The sequence below is a fragment of the Abramis brama genome (genome assembly GCF_963993115.1).
Source record: "Abramis brama genome assembly, chromosome: 6".
Taxonomy (NCBI): domain Eukaryota; kingdom Metazoa; phylum Chordata; class Actinopteri; order Cypriniformes; family Leuciscidae; genus Abramis; species Abramis brama.
Genome location: NC_139968.1, coordinates 12,150,180 through 12,178,105, shown reverse-complemented (window position 1 = coordinate 12,178,105; position 27,926 = coordinate 12,150,180). Strand labels below are relative to the sequence as shown.

Genomic DNA, 27,926 nt, shown 5'->3' with positions numbered 1-27,926 from the left:
CATTTTTTTTTTACATATGTTCATCTTAAAAGAGAGATATTTAAGTCATTATTTGTATGAATTGCATTTTTTTAATCACATTCACCAAATTCTCATTGCCATATACACTGACCCGCATTAAAATATTATTTCTTGACTCCTTGCAGATCTTTAGCTGTTGAAAGACTTGACCTGCCCGCTTCAGTTCTTTGCACATCAATTCAACAGGGTTAAGATCTGGACTTAACTCGGCTTTTCCACAACCCTCCATTTCTTGGATCATTATCTTATTTCAAGGTTGACTTAAGGCTCAACCATCATAGCAGATGGAATTCAAGTTGGCCAGGCCTTGATGCTGAAAAACAACCCCAAAATCCAAAATTGGGAAAAAGTCCCAAAGATTTACAATGAAGGAAGACAGTTTTGATGCAACCCTTTATATTCCCTCAGAAAATGTAAATATCCAGTTTTCTGAAGATGTTTTGACACCAATACTTTAATGTCCAGAGTTGGGGGAAACACATTACAAGTAACGTGAGTTATGTAATCAGATTACTTTTTCAAGTAACTAGTAAAGTAACACATTACTTTTAAATTTATAACTAAATATCCGAGTTACTTTTTCAAATAAGTAACACAAGTAATTTTGTTTTCCCGTATTGACTGACACCTCTCCTGTCCCCATGTTGAGACAAATCGGCAGTAAGTGCAGAGGCGTTGTGTGTGCTGTGTGTGAACATGATGCTTATTGTAGTTCTAGACTAAATGTGAGCATTTACTCATCTCACTTGTGCAAAACAGATTCAGTATTCCTCAAAATGAATAAAAACAGTGAAATGCAAACTCAGAATATTATGCAAACCTGGAAAATATGTTAAATAACAAATAGGTTACACTTTATTTTAAAGTGTCATTGTTACAGTGTAATTTTATATGTAAGTACTGAGTAATATTAATTAACTACATGTACTTACTATAGGGTTAGGGTAGGATTAGGATTTGGTTGAGGGTTAGCATGCATAATTTACTGTCATTACTATGGTAAGTACATGTAACATATGTAACAAGGACACTGTAAAATAAAGAGTTACCCAAATATACTTTATGTATTTAATCTCACTCACTGTAAACCCGAATAAGTTAGCAGAACTCAAAAAATTTAAGGCAATCGATTGTCTCAAGTTTTGAAATTCAAAGTCTAAGTAAGCAGAACTGGCAGATTTTAAGGTTGTACTTGAACATTTCAAGTGAAGAACAATTAAAATCAGAGTACACTATTTCATACATTTAACTTAAAACCTTCATGTAATCTCAATGTGAACACTTTCATTAGTATTAACTTACAGTTTAGTTTGCTAACATACTATTTTGTTGTCATGCTAACAATAGTATGTTATACAGCACTTGCTGTATGAGTGCAACAATATAAAGATTTTATTTGCTCTCAAATCAAGCCGCATGCACCACTTGTCACCATGATGGTAACTATCCTAAAACCAACATTAACAGAAATTCTTCTAAATTAGCATAACAAAACATTAATCAGTACTCAATATCCCACTTAACATTAATCTTGCACACAAAAAAAACATTATATTACACTTAATTTTAGCATTTCAAGTGTCATCGGCAAAGCATGCTGGGAAATAGACATCCCAGCCGTTTCAGTTAAACTTAAGTTTGTTTAAATTAAAATAAATCATTTCATAAAACTCAAAACAATGAAACAGTTCAGTTTACTTAAAATATATCAGTTCTGTGAACTTGAAAGAAAAAGAAAGTGCTAAATACTCATAAAAGTTCATTTGACAACTAATTAGTTTAATTTAAGTTTGTCCTACTCACACTGTAAAAAAATATTACATCCCCTAGTCAAAAATTTCAAGTTATGGCTTATTATAGGCTTATTAGAGGCTTATTCCTCATAACATCTAAATTTTTCAATTAGTCTGACGTATTATTTCTCATTGAGCCAATGTTAACAGACTATTGCAACAAGAATTTCACTTGGGCCAATTGAAAAATTTAGATGTTATCGGTCACTTGAAATTTTTGATTTGGGAGGGTTAGAAATTTTTTACAGTGCAAACCAATTAATTATTTTGAGCGTTAGGGTTTACAGTGCTTTATTATCCAACGTCTTTGCTGCTGACCTTTGATGATCAAATTCAACCATACTAATAAGCAAAAATGACTTTAGATGAAGATGACATTTGTGTTTCTTTCTCTTTTTTTTTGTATTGCTGAAGAAAGAGTGTTGAACTTTCTCCTCCTGCATCCTCTTCTTCTGCATTTCTGAGGCTTATTAATTTCACTTTTGGTGTAAAAGGCCTTTACATTTGCCAAAAAATAGACAGATTTTTCCAATAGAATAGAAAAAAATAGATTTTTTTTTTTATTAAAAAACAAGCAAGACCAGCCCAGGTCAGAAAAAGTAACTTAATGCATTACTTCCCATAAAAAGTAACTAAGTAACACAATTAGTTACTTTTTTAAGGAGTAAAAGTAACTTTCCCCAACACTGCTAATGTCATTACGATCCAAACTGGATTTGGAAGCAGGTTGAGCCAGACCTAGTGAGAGACAGTATGTTGCGTGATGAAGAGATGCAGTGCTATAATTCTTAAACATCTCCACCCCGTGGCTTCTCTCTTTCGGCTGAGAGCTGAATTAATAGTTGTCGTCACATAATAGCTCGCTGACGATCACACACACACACACACACACGCTGCTCCCCACATGCTTCAGGAGTCCTGAGGCTTTGAAATGATGCTGTGCTGTATACGGTCATTTAAAGTCAGCGTATGAAGTCTCTGTATCACACTGACACTTTGATGTCTTTTAAATATCTCTCACTACATCTTTCCCACTGGAAATCCTTCTGGATGTGATGCATGTGGACCTTCTACGTTTAATACCAGCTTTTATTTCGTCTTCGAATTATTTACCGCCATCTGTTTGAGAATTGTGGAATAACATAGAACAAATGTTCTTTTATAACAACACACATCTGATATTGTCTGCGAAATATTGGAATGCTTAACGTAAGACACGAATAAAAAGTGATTATTATCGCTATTATTTACATGTATTTTCGCATTACATTCAGAGCCAGATTACATCACATTAAGTATATTAACTGTAAACTCAAATGCACAGCTTTTTAAATATTTGCTGTGTGTGTCCCAGTTCAAATCAGACAGTGTTTGCCTAGCTCTCTCCAGAGGTTTGCAGATGCACTCACACTGTGTCACACCTGAAGCTGGGAGTTTTAATATCTGCAGATAATATATGTTTTAATAACTGGGAAACATGAACATTTACATGCATTCAGTCCTTGTACGGCTCAACTCAAATGCATATTGAAAGAAATGAAATAACTGCTGTGAGAATTGCACTCGCTCTCCTTCCTCGTGAAACATTTCCTCAACTTAAAGCTGTTTCTCAAACCACTTACTTCTGAATCACATTTGGACTATTGATGAAATTAAAGTCGTTGCATCAGAGACTATAGCTCGGGGCGTAAAAGCCACAGTATACTCATGATCCTCTTGTTCCTGGTTCGTGTGATAAAGAGAGCAGCGCTGCATGTTAAAACGCTGACACCGTATTCTTGGCTTCTCTGGGAATAACTGTCTCTGCACTGGAGCTGAACTACAGGAGACTGATTCAGGGAAAATTACAAGTCTATTGTATTTAAAACATTATATTATAGTAATAATTCAAATCTAAATTGTTCGTTACTGATCCATGAATAAGAAGAAGAAAAAGGAGGAGATGGATAAGGAAAAAAAAAAGTATGATAATAACAGCAACTGGTATTATTATTATTATTAATAATAATACAAATTGTAAAATATACTGTATGTACATATTTTTCAAAACTTATGTTAATAAAATTATATTATAATTATTATTTCAAAATTAATATAAATATGCGAAATGTGTCTATTTTTGTAACAACAACAAACAACTATTATTAATAAAAAAATTAAAAATGATATGTACAGATTTTAAATAATGATATAAGAATGATATATGATTAATATGTTGTTGATGATGATGATAATAATAGTAATATAAATTATATGTATATATTTATTTTCAACAACAATATCAATGATAGTAATTATTATTATTACAGACATATTAATCATATTATTATGACTAAAATAATATTATATTAATAATAAAGATATGTAATAATATGTATATAATATGCAATAATAATGTAATATAATACAATATAGATTTTATAAATAAATAATGTTAATAATATTATATTAGTTCATGCAATTTGTAATAATAACAATAATTATTATTACAATTATTAATAAATTCAGTGCATTTATTAAAAGTAAATTAGCAAAATGTTTATTTTTTAATAACAGCAAATAACTATTATTATTATTACAAAATATGTAAATATTTTTTAAATAATAATGAGATAATGAGATAAGAATGAAATTATATGATATTTGTTAATATGTCTGTAATGATAATAATAATAATTAATAAATTACTAACTAATTAATTTTTTTATATATTTATTATTTTAAGTTAAATATTTTTATTTGACAACTACATAATATTATATTTGTATTATATATTTTTTTATATTATAAATTTGTAACTAGGCTATAAATAAAAAATAAAAAAATGCTATCATACTTGTATACTAATATAATATTTTTTATAATAATTCAAATTATATATATTTATTACATGGCTTGGTTGAATTCTAATGTAGAATGCGGTGTGTTATTTCTTGATAACAGGCCGCTGCTAAGTATACACACCGTTGCTATGAAAAACAGAGCGTTGCTATGGACGCAGGATTCTAACCGTAGAGACGGAACGGACTATTTTCTTTAGCGGAAGCAATACAATCGTTTTTAAATCAATAAACTCCTTTTTAAATCAATATTTTGTGCCAAATTATTGATTTATTTGGTGTAGCCATGTAATAAGCGGGATAATGTAGAGCGTGGCGGTTGTTATAGCGAATACAATGATAAATGATCCCGATCAGCCTGTCGGGGTTGTATTCGCTATAACAACCGCCTCGCTCTACATTATCCCATATATATTCTTATTAATGGATAACAGTAAACAGTTTGGATTTGAAAAGCATCCCTAGTGCACAGCATCCACTGTTGTTATTTCTTCTAAGGGTTGTGTGTGTGATTCATTAAACTGCTGAGGTGGTTTCTCTAGGGTCCTTGTGCTTGGATTGTTCACAGAACGGTACAGTTTTACCATTTCATAAGAGCAGAAATCCCCTCAAGGGTCTGAATCCCACAGCACACTTTCTGAGATCACAACATCAGAGTAACACCTGTACATCGACACACACACATCAGGCCACGGCTGTTAGTCATGCTTGAATCTGAAATATGTCTTTCGCTGGATTACTGGCTGAGCTTTATAAAAGTTACAAGACTAACTTAAGGTCATATTTTGATCATAATTGTAATGCTGACATGAGCTCTCTTTGCCAAGGCTGGTTTTGTCCACAAGTGTGTATCTAATACAGAGGAAGAATCAGTTAGTGTTTTCATTAGTTTCATTCATTTTTCTGTCATGGTCTTGTATTATACTTTTTCTTTTTTTTTTCATCGCAATAAAATGCTGTGGTTTAATTTGCACATTTACTGTCACATTTACTGTCTTTTTTTTTGTGATATCAATTATGGAAGTCTAGGAGTGCCACTTAAAATTTAATGAAAATCAATTACTGATTTATTAATTAAAACTTAAAATAAGTTATAAATGTAAATTAAATAAATGCAAAATATATCAATCAAATATACAAAAATATAAACATCTAAATAAATAAGAAACCCTTAAAAGCGGAAAAAAATACACATATGTAAAACTGTTTAAAAAAAAAATTAACAGTAAAATAATAAATCAATAAAACAAAAATTGACACCTCCAGTCCTTCATACTAGGGGGATTATTGGGGTTTATTACATGATTTTATGATAATGTAATGAGGTGCTACAGATGCCCATTTCTCTATATCAAAATGTATTTTTTTTTTTTTACTTTTCTAAAAACTTTTTGGGGTCTAATTGCATATGATCAAACAAAATCAACCATTGATCTGCAAAAGATGGCAAGTGGCCAGAAGAGTGAAGGCCAAGTTGGTGGGGTTCATTAAATACCGCATAAACACACACACACACACGCACACACACACACGCACACACACACACACACACACACACACACACAGGCACACACTCACACAGAAACATACACTTACACATACAGGCACATGCACACACACACACACACGCGCGCGCGCACACACATGCTCACTCACACAGACATACACACACTCACTCACAGACACACACACACACACTCTCTCACTCACTCACACACGCACACACAGGCACACACTCTCACTCACTCACACACACACAGATGTACACACACACACACACACACACATAAACACACTCACTCACTCACACACACATGCTCTCTCTCTCTCTCTCTCTCTCTCACACACACACACACACACACACGTACACACACACTATAGTCAAAATGATTTTTATACTGTAGGCCTACAAACTGTATATTCCATATAATACCTGAACCAAACACACACACTCACACACATTCACACAAAACTCATTAAAACACCCTAAAAACTTCACCATATAGCCTAATTCAATTTAGCATCATCAGATAGCATGTCGACATAATTTTGGCACAAATGGAATCCCATATATCTTTCAAGGATTTAAAAAACTTTTTTATTTTTTATTAGCCAGTATCAGTATCACAACCTTACACGAATCAGCTCTGATTGTGCTAATGGTGTGTGTTTAGATGTGCTGAGATTAACACACAGATCAGCACTGATGCAACAGAGATCGAATAACCCATCAGACAGTTGCAGACAGTTATTGTGTAGTGTAGGTGCTGAAACACGGAAACTTACACTCGTGTATAAACCCTTATCTTCAAGTTTATTCAGGAAGGCAGCCGTTTGAGGGCAGAGAGGAAAAAAGGCAGAAAAAAACTAGGGCATCAGAAGTCCCGAAGGCTTTGAGCATACATTTTGCATTTATTAATCACAGCGCGCGCGTGGAGGAGAGAGAGAGAGAGAGAGAGAGAGAGATGGTGACTTCGCATATAATCACGGTTAATAACGACTAATGATAACGGCTCAGATGAGTCATTTAAAGAGACAAAGGGTGAAACTTCTCTCGGTATCATTGCGCCCTGGTGTGGATATAGTGTTGGGTTTTTTTTTTATCCCAAATCTTTGATTTTGACATTGACTGACAGAAAAAAGTAGCTCGCTGGATCAGACGTGGCTGGGAATCGTAGGGAAGATCGTACTAGATACGGAGCAAAGCAGGAATCAGGGAATATTCGCCCAGCCGAAGGAAAGGAGAAGGACTATGCTCTTCCTACAGGCTATCCTAAGGAAAAGGATACTCAAAGGTACTCAAAAGTGTTAATTGTGATCAAAGACTTTCTTTCATCACCATCTAATGTTCAATTTAGGCATTGCACTGTGAATAAACTGGAGTAGCCTTCTCAAAATAATGCAATTTACGCCGCGAAGTTTTCGGTCATTTTAATACTTTTACGCGCAGGTCATCGTGTTTGTTGTTGGGTAAATGTGATTATGAATTTATGATTTAATCTGGCAGTGGCAAATAAGGCCTATCCGTGCTGTGGAGGGCTGGGGTTTCTGATGGACACTGGCTGCACCTTGGATTAGGATCGTTTGAGATGAGTTTACATAACAAGCTCAGTTCAGATCCTGAAATATTATTTGCATGTATACTCGTGTATGCAAGTGCAAATGTTTGTATTCTATTAGACAAGGAGAATGTGCGTTCATTTGATTATTTGCTTTTCTGGGTAGGTTTGTCTTTCTTCTTAGTCACTTCTTTGTCGCATTCGCGCTTGTGTTAGTCTCGCGGGTGAAATATGCTCAGGTGTTTATGGGACGCTGATCAGTTTAGAAATGTCCATGAGCGGGAGGAATCCGACACCTGTTGGTGACGCAATCAGAGGGACACTTTCTTGAGCTTGAAGAAGTTTTTCCTTTTGTTCTGTTTTATTATTATTTTTATTTATTTTTGTGTTGTTTTGTGTTTTATTTTATGTTTTTTTTTTTGTGTGTGTGTGTTTATTTTTTGTGTTGTTTTGGGTTTTATTTTATGTTTTGTTTTTTGTGTGTTTATTTTTGTGTGTTATTTTATGTTGATTTGTTTTGTGTTTTGGTTGTTGATTTGTTTTCTTATGCAATTGTAAAACCAAACAAACTTGTTTTTGTAAAACGCTGCTGTTTTGTTGTTGTTGTTGTTGTTGTTTAATGGCATGTGGTTTTGTATATCGTGTTCGTTTGGTCAGTACAGTAGACAGTAGGATTGGTATGTAGCCTACACATGTACATATTGTAACGACACCTAAATGAAAACTCTTTACATAAAATATTCAGTAAAATATGGCACATTTTCAGTGAAATATTTACCAATTAGTGCTTTGTTGCTCTTTGTGTTTTGTGTTATTATTGCATATTGTTTTGTGTTTTGTTTTGTAATTGTAAAACCAAACAAAGAAACTTATTTTTGTAAAATGTTTTATTTATTTTTTATTGGCACTTATACGTGTGTGTGTGTGTGTGTGTGTGTGTGTGTGTGTGTGTGTGTGTGTGTGTGTGTGTCTGTGAGTGTGTGTACACGTGTGTGTGTGTGTCTGTGAGTGTATACACGTGTGTGTGTGTCTGTGTGCATGTGTGTATGTGTGATTGTGTCTGTGAGTGTGTGTACATGTGTTTGTGTGTGTACGTGTTTGTGCACGTGTGAGTGTTTGTGAGTGTGTGTGTGTCTGTGTATGAGTGTGTGTAAATGTGTTTGTGTGTGTCTGTGTGTTTGTGTGTACGAGTGTGTCTGTGTTTATGTGTGTGAGTGTGTACGTGTGCGTGTGTGTGTGTGTAATACAGACGGCACCTAAATGAAAAGCCTTTCAGTAAAATTCATTTTCATTATTATCACCTGTGTTCAGGCAGTTGAAGATGACAACCAGCAGACTATGTGTCATAATCCTAAAATTACTTTGAGCTGTTTATGTAGACAGTGTCTGTCATGATTTGTATTGTTTTACTAATAACGTTATTACTAATTAGTATTAGGCTATGCATTCATTGTGAAGATTCAGTGGACACTTGTGTTTTAGAGAAAAAATTCCATCTGGGCTCAGTCTGTGTGTGTGTGTGTGTGTGTTTCACTATAAAATATAAGAAGGGAGAAAGATACGCTCTGCTTTTATCATCCACATTCACAAACTCCAGATGTCTCACATTCTCCACACACACTTGCTGTGTGTAATGGTGCGTCTGCGACTGCATTCTGCTTTAGTTTGCACAGATATGTGACGGCACCTGCTATTGTCACGTATCTGCGAGCGGCCAGCATATGCGCTCTATGTTGTTCACCATAGATGTTCACGCTCATTTCCTAAGAGCAATAATGAACTCCCATTTGTGAGTCAGGTGTGCATGCAGTTGTTTCGGAAGTGCAAGAACTGTCTTACACACATGGATATGATTAATTAGAATATGCATAGGGATGCACCGCTGTAGATACACTGCTGCCTCAGAGTATAAATCTCCTGTCATGGACAATTTCATATGGGAATACAGTGCTACACTTTGTATGCACATATCTTTCCTTTTCGTCCAAGATGCTGAGGTGGCATCTCTCTTTTGCTCTTTTTCTCGCTTTGACGCCGCTTTCAAAATGAAAAAAGTGTGGATAATACTTGGAAAACTGAATTGTTTCCCTTGTTTTGTTATTAAAACCAGCCCCTCAGGATGTTCGATTTTAATTAGTTGATTTTTCATTGTTTGAGTTTGCTGGGAACGAATGCAGTTTATTCACTTTAACACTGTTCTATCTGTGCCCAAAAGCTAGAAAAAATGTGTTCAGTATTTGATGGATATGACTATAGGTGTTTTGTTTTGCCTTTTTTTTTTTTGCCCCACCCTATTATTTTGTTTAGTCTTTTGTTTGTTTTGCTTTTTCTGTTGTTTTCTTTAGTTTTTAGCTTTGCCTTTCTTTTTTTTTTCTTTTTTCTTTTTTTGACTAAGCACATTGTCCCACCCTATTATTTAGTTTTGTATTTAGTTTGTTTTGCTTTTTCTGTTGATTTCTTTAGTTTTTTTTTTTTATTGTTTTTTTTACTTTGACTAAGCACATTGCCCCACCCTATTATTTTGTTTGGTCTTTTGTTTGTTTTGCTTTATGTTGACTTCTTTAGTTTTGCTTTTTTATTGTTTTGTTTGTTTGTTTGTTTGTTTTTTTACTTTGACTAAGCACATTGTCCCACCCTATTATTTTGTTTGGTCTTTTGTTTGTTTTGCTTTTTCTGTTGATTTCTTTAGTTTTGCTTTTTTCTTTAGTTTTGTTTGTTTTTTACTTGTACTAAGCACATTGCCCCACCCTATTACTTTTTCTTATTTTGTTTGTTTTGCTTTATGTTGATTTCTTTAGGTTTTAGTTTTGCTTTTTTATTGTTTTTTTTTTTGTTTGTTTTTTTACTTTGACTAAGCACATTGCCCCACCCTTATTTTGTTTGGTCTTTTGTTTGTTTTGATTTTTCTGTTGATTTCTTTAGTTTTGCTTTTTTATTGTTTTTTTTTTTTTTTTTTTTTTTTTTTTTTACTTTGACTAAGCACATTGTCCCACCCTATTATTTTGTTTGGTCTTTTGTTTGTTTTGCTTTTTCTGTTGATTTCTTTAGTTTTGCTTTTTTCTTTAGTTTTGTTTGTTTTTTACTTTGACTAAGCACATTGCCCCACCCTATTATTTTTTCTTATTTTGTTTGTTTTGCTTTATGTTGATTTCTTTAGTTTTTAGTTTTGCTTTTTTAATGTTTTTTTTTGTTTGTATTTTTACTTTGACTAAGCACATTGCCCCACCCTTATTTTGTTTGGTCTTTTGTTTGTTTTGATTTTTCTGTTGATTTCTTTAGTTTTGCTTTTTTATTTATTTATTTTTTTACTTTGACTAAGCACATTGCCCCACCCTATTATTTTGTTTTGTCTTTTGTTTGTACTTTAAGCATATTGCCCCACCCTGTTATTTTATGATATGGTTGTTTTGTTTTGTTTTGTTTTGTTTATTTGTATGTGAATGTTTAATCATACCCATGTAGCGTATGAAGTGTGTGTGTGTGTGTGTGTGTGTGTGTGTGTGTGTGTGTGTGTGTGTGTGTGAGAGAGAATATGGTCCTCATCCCTCATGTGGAGTCACAGCAGGCTTCATCTTCCAAACTTCAGTTGCTCTGATTTGAAGCTTTAAAAAGGCAGATTTCATGAGCTTGCATCTGAAGTCTTTCCCTCACCCCATGTGATCGTGGTCAAACACTCCAAAAGGAATAGCAAATGTCTGGAAGCAGTGCACTTCCTTTTAACTGAAGGTGAGAACAGGACCATTTACTTCCATATGATTGGGATAAGGGTATGCCACTTCTGAGCAAACTATACAAATTAGGACATTAAATACATCATTTGTGAACCAATTTAACAAAGCAAATTCAGTTCAGATTCGAGTACTGATTAATTTTCCTGAGTCTTTTTGCTAAACAGAATCCTATAGAATGGAGTGACTGGGATGAATCGAATTTCCTTCTAATGGTACTCAGAGTTCGCACCATGTCCTTTAAGTACTTCAGGTGTGATGCCACCCACTTTTTGACCTATTGAATGCAGCTGGTAATGGACCAATGGACAAGTGTCGTGTCACACCTGAAGACACACACTCAGGAGTCAAACCAAATTAGCGCACATTAGTGCCATTTAATTTTCATAGTGTGGCACTAACGCAAGACTTAGAAAAAATTGAGTTAGTTGTTCAAATAATTTATAAACAGTTCATGCATCATTAACTGATAATAATTTAAACTATTCCCTTTGGCCACATTCCTTTTGTTAAATTCCTGTAAGTAGCATCTGTTATAGATAGCAGTTGTAGCTCTTCTCTGCACTGCTTACAGTGCTAATTAATTTTTGCCCGATTCCACAGGAGATTAATTAAAGTTTTATTGGTGATCATTCTTGCATGCTGGAAGAGCTGCATCGATGTGAGAAACTTTCATGAACTCCAAGAGTTTCCAGAAGCAAATGTGAGTTTCAGAATAATGCTGTGATAAACAACTGCTGGAAAGAAGGTTGGACTTTCTTAAAGGGATAGTTCGCCCCAAAACATCCAGATCTCGACTTTCTTCTGAACGCGCATACGGCCGTTGCCGGAAGATATCAATATGGATATTTTTCTTACAAAAACACATTTCTTTGCTTCAGAAGGCGTTTATTAACCACTGGAGTAATAAGGCTTACTTTTATGATGGATGAATGCACTTTTTTGGGCTTCATAAACCCTAAAAACTATTCAATGCCATTACTAAGCTGGGAAGAGCCAGGATATTATTTAATATAACTCTGATTGTGTTCGTTTGAAAGAAGAAAGTCACATGGCTTGAGGGTGATTAGATTATGAGATAATTTTCATTTTTGGGTGAACTAACACTAACAAATGAAACCTTATTGTAAAGTGTTAACGTACGGTAACATCTTAGATAAGTTAAACATAACTTCATGTAAGTTTCTTGAGCTACTAAAGCAACTTCTCGACAAAAAAAATCTTCTGGTGTTGGAGCTAAATGTTGTTAAATACACTCAGTATCCAAAATTGTTTGTTGTTGGCAGGGTGAATTCTTACTGTGGCACATTTCTGCTGTTACAGCCTTTGAGGAACCTAAAATCTGGAAGAAATTTCAAGCTAATGCCTTAATAATGGTTAGCGGGCGGCTATGTTTAGAATTGGCAGAAATTTAGCACTGGCACTAAGTTTTCTGAAAAACATTTTGTTACCTCCTGTTAGCCCTCTGAACAGCAACGCCCTACATGTAGTTTGGCAATGTAAAGCTCAAAAAGAGCAAAGACGCTAAGGCCCTTTAGCTGCCTTCTAGCTAAAATTGCAAAGAAACAAGGTTTAGTCGTTGCCTAATTCTTCTTTGAGCTTCTCTATGCTCACTAGCAATCCAGATTACCAGAAGTTTTTTCTTCAGGGCGAGAGTTCGCCGCATCATACAAAACGAAAATGTTTAAAGCTGTGGAGACGTGTGTGTCTGCCCTCATTGTGTCAGGCTGTTGTATGTTATCTGTGGAGAGGCGAGAGATTCAACAACAGCTTTAATTTCAGGGAGTAAGAGGGAAACGTGGGAAAAGGAGAGAAGCAGCTTTTGGGGATCCATTTGCATTTCAAGTGCAGCTTTGAAAAGGTAACATGCTGCTTGTCTAATGGCTGATTTTTTGTTCTCAAATGTGTTAGGTTATTAAACTGCAGGAGAACAACAAAAACTGAATTAGCTACTGAATTACTGAAAACATATGTATCCCATGATACTTTGCTGCCCTTCTTTCTGTGTTAAAGACAGCGTATATACCCGTATGTCCGGGGGATTGGCTTGGCATGCAAATTTCGCTCTCCAATCTTCATTGGCCCATTTTCTTACAACCCAAAGGTGATTGGGCTCCAAAGAGAGACCTCATAACATCAGTATCAATGTAATGAACGTGACTGACTGAAAGGGAACTTAACATTTCATAAAATGTAGGTTGATACATTTTTTTTAATCTTTTTATTTTGTGATGGGACAAGTGCAAATATTGGCAGGGCAAGCAATTACGACATTGTGACAGCGTTCATTTTCATTCATATTGTAAATATGATCATTCCAGCATTACTGAAAGTAACATTTATTCTGATATTTTAAGATATTGAAGATTACGACTGTAACGAGAACGAGACACTGCGTCGATTGACGCTAAGGGGAATGCCTCAGGCGTGACAGGTATCTGAAATCACAATCAAATCACGGTAATCCTATTGACCGGTGACAGCCCATGAATCATTAACGTGCAACCTGGAAGTATATAAGGGCACCTTGCAAACATGATAATCACCTTTTCATCTGAAGGGACTGTTTTGTAGGCAGGCCCTGAGGCATGGCGAAAAGACGCAACAGTAACAGAGGTTACGGTCATAACCTAGACGTTCCCTTTCGAAAGGGAACTCGCACTGTGTCGATTGATGCTAAGGGGAACGATATACCAACGCCACCATGCTAAGGGGAGTGCATACCCATTGACAGTGACAACTGTCAAAATCAGCAAATTCAAATTAAATGCCAGAACCACTCAACCTCAGGTCACACTGGGCTGTCAGTGACAGCATTCCCTACGGACATAGCCCAAGCTATACGTTCCACAGGAAAATCTCCATAAACATTGTTTAATGAAAGGCCTACCTGGGCCTGCTCAAGGGCCTGGAACCACAGCTTCAAATCTAGAAGGGGTCCCTTGGTCCCTCGCCTGGTTGGGCCTACTAGCTGATAGTCTGTTCTGCTACATGCATATACCGTTGGGAACCATACTACACCAACACAAATATTGAGGCCACCCACAGGAGGCCTAATAAGACTAGCTACCTGGTCACAGCTATAATGTATGTCCCAGAACGTTAGGACTCACTTCCGAGGAGGCCTGTTTAAGGCCTCCTACCCATCAGTGAGTCTACTGCCCGAACTACTAAGGCCAACCACCTGAGGTAATCACGATATAATCTGCGATATAATCACGCCCTCAGGGAAGTTGATCCATCACCAACGCTGTGTGCATTTGTGCTGGATCACCTCCCTCAGATCCCTTTTCTTGCGGAAGTCTCACCTTCTCTGTGACCTACTCCTCCATGGAGGGGGCGCACGAGAGGCGACACTGGTTCTGTGGCCCTGTCTACGGTCCTCGGACCGTGAGGGGCCAGGCCCTCCCGCTTGCCTGGGCGTGGATGTAGATCTCTGGTATGCAGGTCCTAAAAAGCCTTCGCCTCTCTGAACTTTCCAACCACCGCCTCCACGAAGGTGCAAAAAAGTTCAGAGGTTGAAACCGGTGAATCGAGGAGAAAGCCCTTCTCTTTCTCCCCGAACTAGCCCACTGATGTTGGTGGATACGGGCCGAATATGGGTTCTTCCATGCCCTCTCGATCTCCCTATGGAGATCAGGAAGGAATGGAAGGCTCACCTGAGCTGGTGGCTTTTGGCCGGGAAGAAACCGAAAGTCAAGCTTTCCGTGAGTGACCTCTCCCCTAACGCGCTGCCAAGGCAACCGCAGCCTGCCCGCAGCGTGATCCATCACATCCACCAGCTCTGCATACACTGGGCAGAGTGGCTGAGAGGGTTCAGAATCTATCTGAATATTACCACCCTCATCAGCCATCTCCTGCTCATCCTGAAGAGCACTCGCTGGGCTAGGCGGAGGAGAAAAATCGTCCACCTGCAGCTCTCCCTCGTCAGCTGCCGAACCGTCTGAGAGGGTTATCCCCCTCTCAAGGCGATCGACGAGCTTCATCTGGGAACCCCATGATGCGCGTCACTGCTCTGCCTCAGCACGAGCGGGACCCGAACCATGAGGTCCAGATGCTGAACCCTCTTCGCTTGAGAAGAGGGCCAGACGAGAGCGGAGCGTTCTCAAGGGAAAACTCTCACAGTTTGCACACCTTTGCGTGCTCTTCTCCTAAACAAAAAACGCATAGCTTGTGTGTGTCACTCGGCACCAGATATCTTGGGCAGGGGTCCGCACACTTCTGGAAGCTTTGCTTCTTCTCAGTGCATTCCATTCTTACCATAATTCTCAAGCGCTTTACAGACAGAACAGTCCCTGAAGACAAAAAGATAATTATCATGTTTGCAAGGCACCCTTATATACTTCCAGGCTGCACGTTAAAGGGGGGGTGAAATGCTATTTCATGCATACTGAGTTTTTTACACTGTTAAAGAGTTGGATTCCCATACTAAACATGGACAAAGTTTCAAAAATTAAGTTGTACGTTTGATGGAGTATTTCTGTGCCAAAAATACTCCTTCCGGTTTGTCACAAGTTTCGGAAAGTTTTTTTCGAGTATGGGCCTGTGTGACGGATTATTAATAGGATTATTGTGATTTGATTGTGATTTCAGACACCTGTCATGCCTGAGGCGTTCCCCTTAGCATCAGCCAATGCAGTGCGAGTTCCCTTCGCACTGTTCGCAGGGAACAGTTTTTTTCAGTCATATAACTGTTTTTTAATGTTTAATTATTTCTAGTTAGACTAAACACTGTCGACAGGAGTCCCTTAAACTGTTAATATGTCAATATATCAAATTGCAAAGTCCTTTGTAATTGCATCATTAACACAGCCACATGATAATTTATTCTAAGCTAAACCGGAAAGGTTGATGTTGTTTGCAAGTTTCTCTGTGGGGCCTAGAATTGATCTGCCACTTGAAAGTGAATCTGTTAATCAATTTTGTCTGTTTTAATTGCCATTTAATTATCTTTTGCATCATCAAAGAACCTCAAATAGGAGTAATTATCAAAGATGTAATGTTCATTTAATAGTCTCTAAGTTATGGCAGCCATTTTATTTGAGGAAAAAACAAAAACAAAACAAAGAAACTTATCTGTAATTGCCCACCTCTGGTTTATCTTGTATTCTGCCCCACTTCTCTATATCCAGTATGTTTTTTCTTCTATTCTTTGATGGATGGCAGACCATCTGATGAATAATCCTCAGACACATCAAACATTTCCACTGAGGTAAGGGAATTGTGCTGGGATAGATATTCATCGCATTAGGTCTAAAAACTGGATCTGGCGCACCAATAAATCAAAATAAAATCTCAACTTCCCAGATAACATTTCAGGAGTGTTGTGTAAGAGATTGAGGAACCTAGATTATTTTAGACTAGAATTTAGTCTTAATAATTGATGACCAGGATGTGAGAGGAATTTAAAGATACTCTGAAGAATATATATTTGTTTTTCTGGTTGCAGTTTGCGCAAATTGTAAAGAAATGTTTTATGGGCTTACAGCCATGTTACTAGTGCGCCCTTTTATAAGTTTGGTTACTATTTTGTCTAAATATATTTGAAATGAAACCCTAAAACTAAAATTATTCTAATAATGTTATTATTTTAGTAATATATTATTATATAATATTTTAAATGTGAAACTAAAATAAACCAATTTTCATTTAATTTTATTTTCAACCAATAATAACCATTAATTGTGCCCTTTTAAAAAAAAAATATTTTTGGTACTATTCGGTATATATTTTGGTACTAATAAAAAAATAAAACTTAGAAATGAAACTCATTTTTTCCCTCATTCAAATACAAAACATTTGTACAACGTGGCCACAGTTTAACTAAAACCTGAAATGGTATGTATTGTGAAAAGCGCTATATACTTGTAAATAAATGTGAATTGAATTGAATTGAATTGAATAAAGCTAGTTGTATTGGCTATAGCTAAGTGTTGACAAATGCTAATAAAAATCTTGGTAAGTAAAATAGCATTATGATGTCATCTGAACTGTTATTGTGGCCATTAATGTATTTTAAACTGTTAAATATACTAGCATAACATAAGCTATAGATTGTTAAATTAAGCATTTTTTTAAATAAGTTATACATTCAGCTTACTAGCTTAGCATACTGCTAGTATAGCATTCTAGCTTAGCCTTTATCAAACTGAGAATGACCCTTCAGTATTTGTTCAGACTATCAAATCCAAATCAAAGCCAATGTCTATTTCAAGCAAACCATTCATCATACTAGCTTAGTATTCTGTTAGCATAGCATTCGAGCTTAGCCTGTATCAAACTGTGAACAAGTAACCCTTCAGTATTTGATCAGACTATATCATATCCAGTGGATCCAATGTCAATAAGCAAACCATTCTGCATACTAGCTTAGCGTATTGCTAGCATAGCATTCTAGCTTTTCCTGTATCAAACATTTTTATTGCATGGGCTATTTAATAGATTCATGCATCCTGTTTTCGAGTCATTATTAGTGTACTCTGAGGAATCACAGGATTGTGATTGCGAGTTTGTCACAGAAGTAACCTGAAATATTTAGACGTTCACCAACCCGAGGCCGGAACATAAACCGAGACCACCTGGAACGAATTCACATTCTGATCCGGTCTTGATGTTCTCCATGGAGTGAGTTCGAGCACAATGCAATTTTGGTTTAAGCCCAGCATTTCAGAAGATTTATTTGCGCTTTGATAAGATATGAGCCGCATTCTTGAGTTATTGTACAGTACATGTATGGTTGTGGCATGTGAAGTTGGTCAGAGGATTTGTACGTGTCTAAATTTGGTTGTACTCATACGCAAAATGTTTTCATTTTATAAACTGTCAGTATGGTAATAATGTACGCTTTGCAGATTCTTTCATAATTCCTGGAGTACGAGAGACTGATATACAGAGGCAGATGGAGAGAAAGGGGGTTTATTAGTCATTTGTGTCAGAGGGGTATGTTGGGTCGTTGGGGACAAAGTGTAAGGAGAGGCAGAACGCTGATTCAAGGGGCAGGACCGCAGGTCAGAGCCGCTCTGCACCGAGGAACGGGTTGTAGCTGGAGCTGTTTGGTGTCATTGTTGGTATCTGTCTGAAAGGGGTCCTGGGGGAGACTGCTATAAGGACAGAGAGGGAAATAATGCCTACTTGTTCTTTTTTAAAAAGTTGTTTGCAGTCACAGAACAGTTCAGTGTTCCCATCTGAAACCATAGGTCAATTTAACATGTCTTTTTGTTTGAAAATACATTAAATATCTTCTATAAATTAAGCTGGATTTCGTGAGTTTAAAGGAGAAGTTCACTTTCAAAAAAACTTTTGCTGATAATTTACTCACCCCCATGTCATCCAAGATGTCCATGTCTTTCTTTCTTCAGTCGCAAAGAAATTAAGGTTTTTGATGAAAACATTCCAGGATTTCCCCCCATGTAATGGATTCTATTGGGACCCAAACGGTAGAAGGTCCAAATGACAGTTTAAGTGCAGCTTCAAAGGGCTTTAAACGATACCAGATGATGAATAAGGGTCTTATCTAGCGAAACGATCGGTCATTTCCAAAATAAATAAAAAAGTTTAAGTTTTATAAGCACAAATGTTCGCCTTGCTCTGTTCTGTGATGCGCGTTCGTGACGTCACGTAATACGCAATTACGTTGAAAAGGTCACGCTTGAAAAATTTCTGTCCTGAAGAAAATGTTCTTTTTGGCTTTTTAATATTAAAACACCCAGGATACGCACACGAAATGGGCATTTTAAACGATAAACTGACACAAATACTTTTGAAAATGTGTATATGGTCCTCCTTCTGCACATTTGTAAACACGTCAAGCGTGACCCTTTCAACGTAATTGCGTATTACGTGACGTCACGAACGCGCATCACAGAACAGAGCAAGGCGAGCGTTTGTGCTTATAAAACTTAAACTTTTTTATTTATTTTGGAAATGACCGATCGTTTCGCTAGATAAGACCCTTATTCATCGTCTGGTATCGTTTAAAGCCCTTTGAAGCTGCACTTAAACTGTCATTTGGACCTTCTACCGTTTGGGTCCCAATAGAATCCATTACATGGGGGGAAATCCTGGAATGTTTTCATCAAAAACCTTAATTTCTTTGCGACTGAAGAAAGAAAGACATGGACATCTTGGATGACATGGGGGTCAGTAAATTATCAGCAAAAGTTTTTTTGAAAGTGAACTTCTCCTTTAAGGTTCTATCTCCACTTTTGGTCGAAATTGAGTTTTTGACATAATCTGATCCATTAGGTGTTTATTAATGCCTGTGTGGTGTTATTTTTGTAAAAAATACTAGTTATTAATAAAATAAAAAGGTTCCATCTCACAAAACATAAACCGAGTTGGGATTATAAGGTTCTATCTCCAGTAGATTCAATATCCAAACAAAATCTATCTATCTTCAAACTTTATCTATCTATATATCTATCCTTGATAACTATTCCATCTTTCTTTCTTTCTTTCTAACTAATGCATCTTTCTTTCTTTCTTTCTTTCTTTCTTTCTTTCTTTCTTTCTTTCTTTCTTTCTTTCTTTCTTTCTAACTAATCTATCTTTCTTTCTAACTAATCCATCTTTCTTTTCTTTCTTTCTAACTAATCCATCTTTCTTTCTTTCTTTCTTTCTTTCTTTCTAACTAATCCATCTTTCTTTCTTTCTAACTAATCCATCTTTCTTTCTAACTAATCTATCTTTCTTTCTAACTAATCCATCTTTCTTTCTTTCTTTCTTTCTTTCTTTCTTTCTTTCTTTCTTTCTTTCTTTCTAACTAATCTATCTTTCTTTCTAACTAATCCATCTTTCTTTCTTTCTTTCTTTCTTTCTTTCTTTCTAACTAATCCATCTTTCTTTCTTTCTTTCTTTCTTTCTTTCTAACTAATCCATCTTTCTTTCTTTCTTTCTTTCTTTCTTTCTTTCTTTCTTTCTTTCTTTCTTTCTTTCTTTCTTTCTTTCTTTCTTTCTTTCTAACTAATCCATCTTTCTTTCTTTCTTTCTTTCTTTCTTTTTAACTAATCCATCTATCTTTCTTTCTAACTAATCTATCTTTCTTTCTAACTAATCCATCTTTCTTTCTTTCTTTCTTTCTTTCTTTCTTTCTTTCTTTCTTTCTTTCTAACTAATCCATCTTTCTTTCTTTCTTTCTTTCTTTCTTTCTTTCTTTCTTTCTTTCTTTCTTTCTTTCTAACTAATCCATCTTTCTTTCTTTCTTTCTTTCTTTTTAACTAATCCATCTTTCTATCTTTCTAACTAATCTATCTTTCTTTCTAACTAATCCATCTTTCTTTCTTTCTTTCTTTCTTTCTTTTTAACTAATCCATCTTTCTAACTAATCTTTCTTTCTTTCTAACTTTCTAACTAATAGAACCTTATAATTCCAAACAGAATCAGAGCTCTCAGAATTATAAGGTTCTATCTCCATTTGGGCCATCTTAAAAAATCCCATTTCCAAATGTGCCAGGATTTTGATATTCTATCCTCAAAGTACCTGTAGGGTGATGGTCTTGTTGAGCTATAATAGTAGGTTATACTACATAACAGTTTTGCCAGCTGGGATGTAAAAACTTTGATGCTCAATATCTCAGAACTACCCTAAACGGAGATAGAACCTTATAATTCTAAGCTCACGATTTGGTCATTTTATCAGAAGGTGGAATCATATCTATTGAATTTGATATAGTCTAATGAAATACTGAAGGGTTGTTCTCTGGAAATGGTGTTAAATTTGTATTCTCACTGATATAACTGATCTACTGATATAACTTACAGGTTATTGAACTTAGACATTTTATTTGACAGAATAGACCATGTTATGTGTAATTACAAAGATATACTATACTATAACAAATAATCTATTATTTGTCAAAAAAATGCAATTGCGAATTTAGCCTGACTTTTTTTTCTTGCAATTGCAAGTTTTTATCTCGCGATTCTGACTTTGTCTTTCTATTCTGACATTTCCCTTGCCATTGTATATTATATTGTATATATATTATACATTGTATATATGCCATATATCTTGCAATTCTAACATTTTTTTTTCTCTAATCTCTCTAATCTCTAAATAATTATCAAATATTTTCTTGCAAATCTAGAAATTTTGAGTCAAATTCTGAGGAAAAGAAGACTGACTTTTCTCTCAGAATTGGAAGTTTATATCTCGCAATTCTGACTTTATAACACGCAATAAAAAAATAAAATAAAAAAAAGAGTCAGAATTGCAAGACCTTTTTTTATGTTGCATCCAGTGGCGGAAACAAGCTCCCATAGCATAAAGTTTAAAAATAGTTTAAAAATATCAGCATATGGGATATCCACAAAAATCATAAATTGTGCATCTCTAGTTAAATGGTTTTACACCAATCTTCAACCCTGTAATATTTATTTATTTGTATTTCTTTCAATTACAGTGTGATACTACCAGAATTTAAACCATTATCTATTAGCTACATTTTTAAAGTATGGACATTCAAAATTTATGGTAACAGGGTTGAAATAATGTAGCGGGGTTTGGTACACTTTATTTATTACAAATTAGGTACAAATTTAATTAAACTGTTATCAGTTTACAGCAACAGTAGTATTATTATTATTTTTTATTAGATCAATTAGAACTACTTACTCTAAGTAACAACTGCACATATTCAGACTTTATAGTTTACTTCATAAGACTTAGAAACCATTGAGGAACAGTCCCTGTTACTCCGAGCCTGAGGCGGGAAAATTGTTTTTTGAAAGTTCAGCAGTAACCTTTTCAAGTGAAAGGAAAAGAACTGACATTTGAATCTGCACTTTTTTTCTAAAAACGATAGCCTGAAGATAACAGAATAGACGTCCGCTCGTTTCTTATTCGACCTGAGCGTTTTTAGCTGTCTTTTACATCCAATAGAATGAATTCCTCTTATTCAGCGCAAAGGTTTACATCCGCGCAAAGCAAATCAAATCAAAGGAGAAACCAACAATATGTAGGGGAGGAGGAACCGTATAGCCTCACACGACAAAAAGACAGCTTGCGTAGAGTTGGAGGAGAGAGAGAGAGAGAGTGTGTATGTGTGTAAGTGTGTACACGCACACACACACACACGGAGCTGAACCGTGTGACCAGACAGGGGGGCGCTTCTGTTGCTCACAGAGCTGCATTTCTCTCTCAGTTGGAGTGTGTGTGTGTGTGTGTGTTTGAATCAAGCACGCCAACATGCTCTGTGGGCTACGGAGAGAAGTGAAGACCAGTTTTGGTGAGAATTGCTCTTTACTGAATTCTTGATTGATTGTAAACTAAAAGTGGATGCTTTAGTTTTATAAAAGAGATATGCGCGTATTCTCAGCATTGGGCAATCTGACAAAGGTGAGATGAAGTTTGCCAAAGTCTGTTTGATCTTGTTATTTGGACTGGGTTGGTTCTTCATGAAGTTTTGAATGGAAATCTTATCTGTAGAAGTCAGTCTCTGAAGAGTTTATTGTCGGTGTCGTAATGCCTAAAGAATGACATTCAGGAATAGTAAGGCTGACACTGAATATATGTTGCTTGTATAGTGTGTTCTTGTAGAAACAATTTGTCCATCTTTTTTTCCCCCATTTGCTGTTATTGTATAAATGGCATTTTACCTTTTAAATAATGTGTACTACAACATAGTATTATCACGACTTCTCGGATATAGTGCAACGGTAAACCTCATGAATCAGTCTAAAAAAATTCATATTTGACCTGATATACATATATATATATATATATATATATATTTTATTAATGTAATAGAAAGGAGTAAAACATGGAAATTCAGAGCAAAATAATGTCACAAAATGCCCTAAAACAGACTTATTTTCTATATGCAAAATATCATTTCTTTATTTTTTTTTCTTGACTTGGACATGATCTTAGAGAATTACTCGACGTAGATAATTACTCACCTTTTTTTGTGAAAGTACCTTGGAGTATCATGTAAATTCAATGGCATTTGAATAGGGTAATTATCCAGTGCCATGGTATACAAGTACCATGATGCCATCATTATACCACATTACCCACAGTACTTTGTGTAAGGGTTGTGTAATATAAACAAATTCTTTCCCAAAAGCTGCCGTTACTATGGCAATAAAGGGTCTTAAAAATTAAATGCAGGAGCTGTCTGACTCCGTGTGTATCCATTGTAATTGCTGTTTCATGCGTTCAGATCGACATACAGTAACATGTATGTTTTTTGCTGCTTATGAATGACAGTGTTTGGAGATGAAACCATATTTATGGGCTCCGTTGAGCGAGTCAGGGGACGCTGATCTAATGAAGAGGAGCAGAGGAAGCCGTCACGCAACAGAGCTCAGTCTAATGTTCTCCCTGCGGGGGCCAGACGCAAAGTGTGTGTGTGTGTTAGTAATGATGCTTAGACACTAGCTGAGATTGAGAGATCTTATCATCCATAAGCATGCATTGCTTTTCTGTTACCTGAGCCGGAACAGGTGTTTTCAATCCCATAATCCTGTGAACAGTTGCGATCCTGTAAAACATATGCATGAGAATCTGCTGATTTACACTCTTAATAAAGGATCTTTATTGGAATCGAATGGTTCAGTAGAGAACCTTTGAATGAATTGAATGCACCTGATTACCTTAAACGTAAAACTGTTTATGCGTTTTGGCCGTTCATTTACATGACAACAGCGTTTTGGGGGCCTGAAAACGCAAGCTTTTGAAAACGGTTTCAAAGTGCATGTTTTTTTAAAACGAGACCGCTATCGTCTCTGGGTAAACTACAAAAATGCTAATTTGTGAAAACGGTGACGTCATGCGCATGTGTGTTACGTGTTCAGTCTTGAGCGCATAGTGTTTCTTTACAAAGTGACATCGCCAACTAGTGGCCTGGCATGAATAATACAGCATTTTTTCGCAGATCTGTGTGAACAGGGATCGTTTGACAATGTTGTCATCTGTACGCGAAAACCGTGAAGGAAAAACTTTTCCGTTTTTAGTACATAATTTTTGTGTAAACATACCTTCAACTGCTACTCTTTATTTCGTAAACACTGCACAAACTTCCCTGGACGACTTAAATACACTGATTATTCCGTGGAACACAAAACATTTGAACTTCATGTCAAATAATTTCTTTCGCTCAAATATGTCTGTCAACGGAAGTAAAATTGTCATCTCAGACGTATGCTGACACCTGGTGGTGTGGATGCCACTTCATGCAAAATTAACAGTTTTCAGTATAATCGATACCATTGTAGAAATACTTGATTCACAGTCATCCATGTTTCATTTATTCTGAGATCATAACAGCAAGGCTTATCAAGATAAGGCTTATCAAGATAAAGCTAATCTTTTTTTTTTTTTGGCTTGTCATGTGATCTCAACATGGCCGCCACCATGAGGTGACCCACTTTATGTTAAACAAAAGTTTTTTCTAGCTTTTTTGATATAACTAGAAACTTTATCTCATGTCTGGATGTCTGGATGCTCATAAATATTTTACAAAGGTATTTATTTATGTATTTTCAGTCAAACTGATAGTCCCGTCCCAAACTCACACCATTGGTTGAAAATAATCAACATCAAGAACCTAAGTAAAATAGTGGGCTGTCGCATGTTTCAAATTTTACAAAATTCCAAGCACTATTTTATAATCAAATCTTTTTCTAAGCTTGACAAAACCCATGTTGTTGGAAAGGTCTGAAACTCAAGATTCCATATTTGGACACTGTTTTGTAAAATAAGTTGTATTGACAGAAATGTATTCATTTTTGACAGGCGAACGCATTAAAACGTTTTAGAAGGGGTATCAACGGGTGGCTATTTTTTGGTATAGCACCTGAACAAAATCTCACAAAAACCTCAATTTCTCTGATATCAATTTCAAATTTGGAGCACAACTTGGCTAGACATAAGGCTTTGATTTTATAGCCCAAATAATTACTTCAAACTTCTATAACTTGCTTCACTTTAATTTTTTGGTGTGCTATCACTTCAGCAATAATCTGCTCTGCTACACAGTTTCTAAGTACTTATACTTTACTGTTATATGCTATAAATTCAAACATTTCCATTTTGCGAAACAACACATCATAACGCAAGCTAGATTTTTCAAACTTTAAAAGCTCAACATTTGATTGAACCCAATAACAGTGAATATTCATGATAATTGCAATCAAATAATCCATCTTTAAGCATCTCCACTTGAACAAACAGCGATTACGCCAACGGCCACCTTTCTCCACCGCCCACACAATGGTTTGACACAACTTATAATGTTGAAGAGCACAGCGTCCTCCTTTTCTGTCTTTCCTGTGACTAATCTCCCATTTACATTTTGAAACTGCTCATTAAACTAATTGTGCCTTGTTTGTCCAGATGCTGCTTTGCTTGTTGCATTGAGTTATTCAGAGGAAAGTGAGTTATGGCGATGGAAGGTGGGCTAGGTGTAATTATATGTTTTCAAAGTACAACTCTTTAAATTATAATGGGTGTAATCATTGCATTTTGTAGCGCTGTGAATTGCTTCGCAACTGTGGCAAGTAATGACAAGTTTGATGAGAAAAGACGAAGCAAGTGTCGAACGTGCCCTGAATTAGAACGCTTTGTCTTTCTCAGCACCTCAGGGAGAATTATCCACGACTCTTTGCTCAATTAATAGTCTTTCTTCAGAATAAGAAACTCCTGGTGAATATGAAACAAGCTTTGTGCGCTTGTATCATAAAAGCTCTGTAATTTTCAGGAGTTAATACATCTGTCACCCACAGTTTTTCTGTGTAATTCTTAGTCTTTTTGGGTTTCAATAAACTATATACCTTTTAATTTATTTTTTATTACCGTCTCATTCTGCATTCAACACTGGTTGGAAATCATTAGATTTATTTTATTGTATTACAAGTAATTTTATTCTATTATTTTGAAAAGGGTCAACCTTTTAATAGCATTTAGTATTCTGAACTTCTAAACGTGGTAATTGTTTTTATTAAATCAGTCAACTAATCTATATATTTTTTGTTAAATCAGTCAACTAATCTATATATTCAGCTTAGTTTTCAATCCCACAAAATACAACATTGAATTGGACAGCCAATATAAACACGACAGGGGTTTGCTTGTACCTATCTGGCCATCTACTATGTCCTGATGTCAGGTTGTTAGTCTGTCTGTTTAAGTTTGCTGTGAATTCTGGTCATGTCCCGAGGGTGGTAATGCATTACTTCTCCCGTGGTTAGCCGGAGACAGCCAGAAGGAGGGGTCAGGGGTTAACATGCTGAAATTTGTTCCCTGTTAAACTTCCTACACCCCTGTTGTCAGACGAATAGCTCAAGCTGTCTTACATCACCTTATAACAGTCTTGGAAAGGGCATCTAAAAGCATTTTACCTTTTTTGTCAAGGCAATTTAGACGGTTCCTGTGGAGATTAAGCATTATAACAACATCCTGTCACACGAAATGGGTTTCACTGGTTCTTGAAATATGGGAGAAAACATGTCCCGCAATTTTACCAGCTGTCAGTTTTGAAGTTAGCATCATTTCCACTTTGTTAGATGATCGGCAAAATGTTAACAATAACTATAGATGAATATATCTGAGCATTTGGAGTTCCTAAACTAATTGATTCAAATAAGGTTTGATGTTAGCATAAGCTAACAAGAAGCTAACAAAGTGGTACTCTAAGCATACAAATACAAAACATGCACAAATATTGAGTAAATTGATGTTAACATGTCGCTAAGCTACTTCTTCTTCTTCTTCTCTGAGATTTATGGCGGGTCGCAACCAATTTGTTCTTGCTGCTAAGCTAACAACGTGGTTATGCTTAATATGTATGTGGTGGGGGAGGCGTGGTTTAGCGAGGTCGGCAACAGGAGAGAGAGCCGGGAGAAATGCGGTGGGTGAGCGAGTTTAGTGTGTATGACAAACACCTGTGTCGTGTTTCAGTTATTGGTGTGGAGAGACCGGGGTGTGTGAGTGTGTGTGTGAGAGCGAGAGCGAGAGAGCTGAGTTTTTATGTTTCAGCGCAGTGAGCGTGACTTTGTTTTGATCTTTTGAAAGCATCAATAAACACACACAGTCTACGTAAGCCGACCCTGTCCTCTTCCTTCCTTACATCTTGAACCTCTTTACAATGTAGCACACACAAATACCCATTGAGTAAATATTTAGACAAAACTGTTCTTCTCATAAATTTATTCCAAGTTACACGTTAGCACGTCGCTAAACTAATAATGTGATACAGTAAGTTTAATATGTAGCCCACACAAATATTGGGTAAATATTGAGACAGCTAGACTCAACTCTCAAATGATTTCACTATGGTTTGATGTTTGCATTTTACTAAGCTAACAACGTAGTATTCTAGAGAGCATAAATATATAGCACACACAAATATCAGGCAAAATCTTATGATGTGTATTGCTACTTTTCAGTATTGTATTGTCCACCATATTGGCAATCCATTCTGGTATTGACTATTATAAAATGGCTGGCTGCTTAATTTAGCTATAAACAACCATGAGGTTGTCGCC

General features: G+C 35.8%; 1 protein-coding gene across 3 annotated transcripts in view; it reads left to right on the top strand.

The window, feature by feature from the left end:
- Window positions 1-27,926, top strand: part of grip2b (glutamate receptor interacting protein 2b) — a gene marked incomplete at its 5' end in the record, with an annotated part of 126,390 nt that overhangs the window by 36,510 nt on the left and 61,954 nt on the right. Inside the window, one exon of one of the 3 annotated variants that reach the window (XM_084116300.1) lies at window positions 7,350-7,449. The exons of 1 other annotated variant lie outside the window; for it this stretch is intronic. In XM_084116300.1, coding sequence (XP_083972426.1) covers window positions 7,407-7,449 — 43 coding nt within the window. Of the gene's footprint in view, window positions 1-7,349; window positions 7,450-22,584; window positions 22,667-27,926 lie in introns of those variants that run through there. One more of the 3 variants, XM_084116301.1, reaches the window with a different exon arrangement.